Source organism: Cupressus sempervirens, chromosome 9, assembly GCF_028749045.1.
Source record: "Cupressus sempervirens isolate cs-2001-9-10 chromosome 9, ASM2874904v1, whole genome shotgun sequence".
Taxonomy (NCBI): Eukaryota; Viridiplantae; Streptophyta; class Pinopsida; order Cupressales; family Cupressaceae; genus Cupressus; species Cupressus sempervirens.
In genome coordinates this window covers 169,736,207-169,739,504 of record NC_143126.1, presented here as the reverse complement: position 1 = coordinate 169,739,504, position 3,298 = coordinate 169,736,207, and the positions used below count along the sequence as shown (strand labels likewise).

Sequence of the window (3,298 nt, the reverse complement as noted above, 5' to 3'; positions counted from 1 at the left end):
CATGAATGGTATCAACATCCTGCCTAGAATGAATGCACAACCATTAAAACCTAAGCACGTTACAACCATAAGGGTATGGACCACAAGTATTTAAGCATGATTGACAAAACCGCAAGCATTTAGGCATCACTGATGTTTTGTCAAGTCACCATCAAGTTAACAATGACTGTGCAACAATCTGAACAAGGAGGGTCTATAGGTTCACAGGATTACGAAGCACAATCATTCAATCTTGAACAAATGTTATAGCATGTGACCAAGCATGAAAGCTAGAAACAACATCAATCTTGTTGGGTCACCTAGCATGCATGCTAGTAAAAATACCAATCTTAAGATTTAAACACTCAAGCACATTGAATCAGCGAGAATACATGCTTCTGATCACAATGATCCAATTAACATATTTACTTTAGTAACCACAACACTATCACCAACATAACTATCACACTAAAATAAATTCACAGAATTAAAAATTGATCTTAATATTACATCACCTATTCATCTTTAATTCAAATATTACTTCTTTTCCAACTAACCTCCATCCCATATTAGTACTCAAACATAAAAGCTTGATTGTGAAAGCAATTACGTCTTTACATATGTACATTTTCCACAAACCCACAACAAACAACCATTGCAACTAGATTTCAACTGGTCACAAAGGACCCACATCAAATAAAACAGGCAGCCGGTAAAACAATGTATCTTTGATTTCTATTGGAAGATGAGAGTCCAAACAAAAGAAATCCACCAACCTTGTGTTCTATCCAGTGCCGTCCTGCCACCTCTAACATAATTCTCTTCAAACCATTAACTCTAAGAGGGGATTAAGCTTTCATACACAATAGAGTCCTATTAGATCAATACTATTTATTCTATCTTACTTCATTGATCCCAATTGGTTATGAAAATGCCAAACAAGTCCGTCCAGAGATTACGTTATGATGAGAAACATGAAGAGTCATGAGAAAAATGGCAGGTGAAAAGATGGGAATCAAACAGGCTGTTCAGATTGGTAAACCACATGTTAATGAAATAAGAGACGGGCCGCCTGATTACATTAATAAGAATGGATATGAATTTTCTTTCTCCACAAGTTCTAGTCATGGTAATGGGGTCCTCTGATAGCTAAGGTTTAGCAGAAATTATCTACATATTTTTGGCATTTACTACATGCTTTGTGTCAGGAAAAGCACCACATCTTCCTGCCGTTGATTCATGTTTTGACCGGGTACTTATAACTTCCTGAATCTCCTCCCTCCTTGTTTTATTCCTTGGATTATTGTTCTTCCAATGGTTGTTAAATCCCAGGGTTTCACTTAGAGGAGAATCCCATTATGTATTTTCTGAGCTAATAAACCAGATGAATAGCCAAGGACAATAATTATGAAGGTATGCAGGCCATTTTCTAAAACCCATAAAGCCTTTTTCTCCCTCTAAGTCGGTAGAATGTCAAATAGGGGAAATGGTTTCATTAATTCATTGCAACTTGTTTCGTTTGATGTGGGTTTCATATTATAGAGTAGAGAAGGGCTTTAAGGTGAGAGAAAACACATCATGGCGCTTGAAACACATTTTAGCTTAAGCCCAATTTTTAGCTGTTTCAGGAAAATATACCCATCAAGCTTAAAACATTTACATCCTTAGAATCCATTCACTTTTAGCCTTGAAAGCCATGTTCTAATTGTTTGAAGTTTTTTTTTTTTCATGAATAGTTCTATTCTATAAATAAAATATAAGGTTCACCAAAAGGGTGCAATTCTTGTAATCTGAGGGATTTCATAACTGTTATCTTATAGATTGTTTATAACTTTCTGGCCTCGATGTTCAGTGAACTCTTGCGAGGTGATCTTATTTGAACCTATTTTGATTTCATGTGGATTTCAAATTACAGAGTATCGAAAATGGGTGATTCTCCCCTAAAATATGAGAATTCTGATGGAACCTCCATGACCATGAACTCTGAATCTTCATCATCTTCCTCTCCCATGTGGGTCTGCCCCTCCCCTGTAAGAGGACAATCCCATCTAAAGATCCCCTTTTCATGGGAGAAAGAACCCGGAATTCCCAAGCAGAAAATTCATTCAGTGAGGACCGCCATGGCTAAAGCTTTACCACCATCAATCCAGACTGATCACCATCATCTTCGACCACCGCCCATGTTGCTGTCTAAGCCACTGGAGCCCAAGCGAAAGAAGAAGGTGGAAAGTGATCCTTTTGCGGCAGCCATGAAGGAGTGCACAAAGCATGAAAAGAGCAAAGAAAAAAGTAAAATTCGATCAAGTTCCATGTTTTCTTGGATCAGATCATGTTCTACGAATGATAGTGAGGTGATTGTGCCAAGATCAAGGCTGTTGGATCGATCAAGAACATCAAGATCCAATCAAGTTCTTGACTTCAGCACCCCTAGAAAAGTTTCTGTGGAGAATTTAGCCCAATTTGGACCTGCCAATCATGGAATTGACAATCAAAATGTTTTGTGCTGTTTTGGCAAGGAGTACAGAAATCAGAAGCTCAACAATTGCAGGGATGTGGAGCTTTACCACACCCTCTTGAAAGATGTTTAGATAATCGAATGTGAGTTTTTCCTCTCTTTTTTGTGCAAGTTGTGTTATTTTGTTATTTGTGTATACTCCTGAAACCAATCCATTTTTAATGAAGCTGTGAACTTCTCTCTTTCCTTCTTTTTGGTTTTCTTTCTCTTCACAGAACCCTCTGAAAGCGCATTCCCCTGGTTGAAGTTCACGGAGAATAAATCAATACTGATTTTTATTTATTTACTTTATATTAATTTTGAAATATTGATTACAAATTAGTAGTTTATGTTTAACTCCTCAAAATTTCATTACAGATTAGTAATTTCAATTGTTAATATTCTGTTTGGAACTTATGTTTGTTTAAATATGTATAGCAATTTTATAGGTATAAGTTTTTTGAGATACAATTAGAATTAAATGTTGTGGGACAATTCGTTTGAATGATATTATATTGTAATAAAATATTGAAATAATATGTGATTTAATAAAAGGAATCTTCTTTGAATATAGAATTGTTGATTTTAAAAGGGATATTAAACAAAGAGTAAATGTATAAATTTAATTAGTTTATGATAGTCTAGTTGTAGCATATTGTATATCAGTTATTATTATGATTAAATAATATAGGGGTACCAATTTTAAAAGTATTGCTAAAGAATTTTAAAATAATTGTATCTAATGTATATTTTACATAATACAGAGATCTCATTTAGGGCCTATTTGTTTGTTGAAATATAATTAGAGAATTGGCATTCGAAATC

At 34.9% G+C, this 3,298-nt stretch overlaps 1 protein-coding gene across 3 annotated transcripts; it reads left to right on the top strand.

Annotated features, from left to right (window-relative positions):
* The first annotated feature begins 928 nt into the window (after window positions 1–928).
* LOC149538042 (uncharacterized) lies at window positions 929–2,785 on the top strand. 3 transcript variants are annotated; one of them, XM_089799443.1, is made up of 2 exons: window positions 929–1,231; window positions 1,895–2,785. In XM_089799443.1, the coding sequence occupies exon 2, from the start codon at window positions 1,905–1,907 to the stop codon at window positions 2,565–2,567; it is 663 nt and encodes a 220-aa protein (XP_089655569.1). In that variant the 5' UTR covers window positions 929–1,231; window positions 1,895–1,904; the 3' UTR covers window positions 2,568–2,785. The 3 variants fall into 3 exon arrangements, with proteins under 3 accessions (XP_089655569.1, XP_089655568.1, XP_089655567.1); XM_089799442.1 differs by lacking the exon at window positions 929–1,231 and adding an exon at window positions 1,241–1,392; XM_089799441.1 differs by lacking the exon at window positions 929–1,231 and having other exon boundaries at window positions 1,241–2,577; window positions 2,710–2,785.
* Window positions 2,786–3,298: the final 513 nt, after the last annotated feature.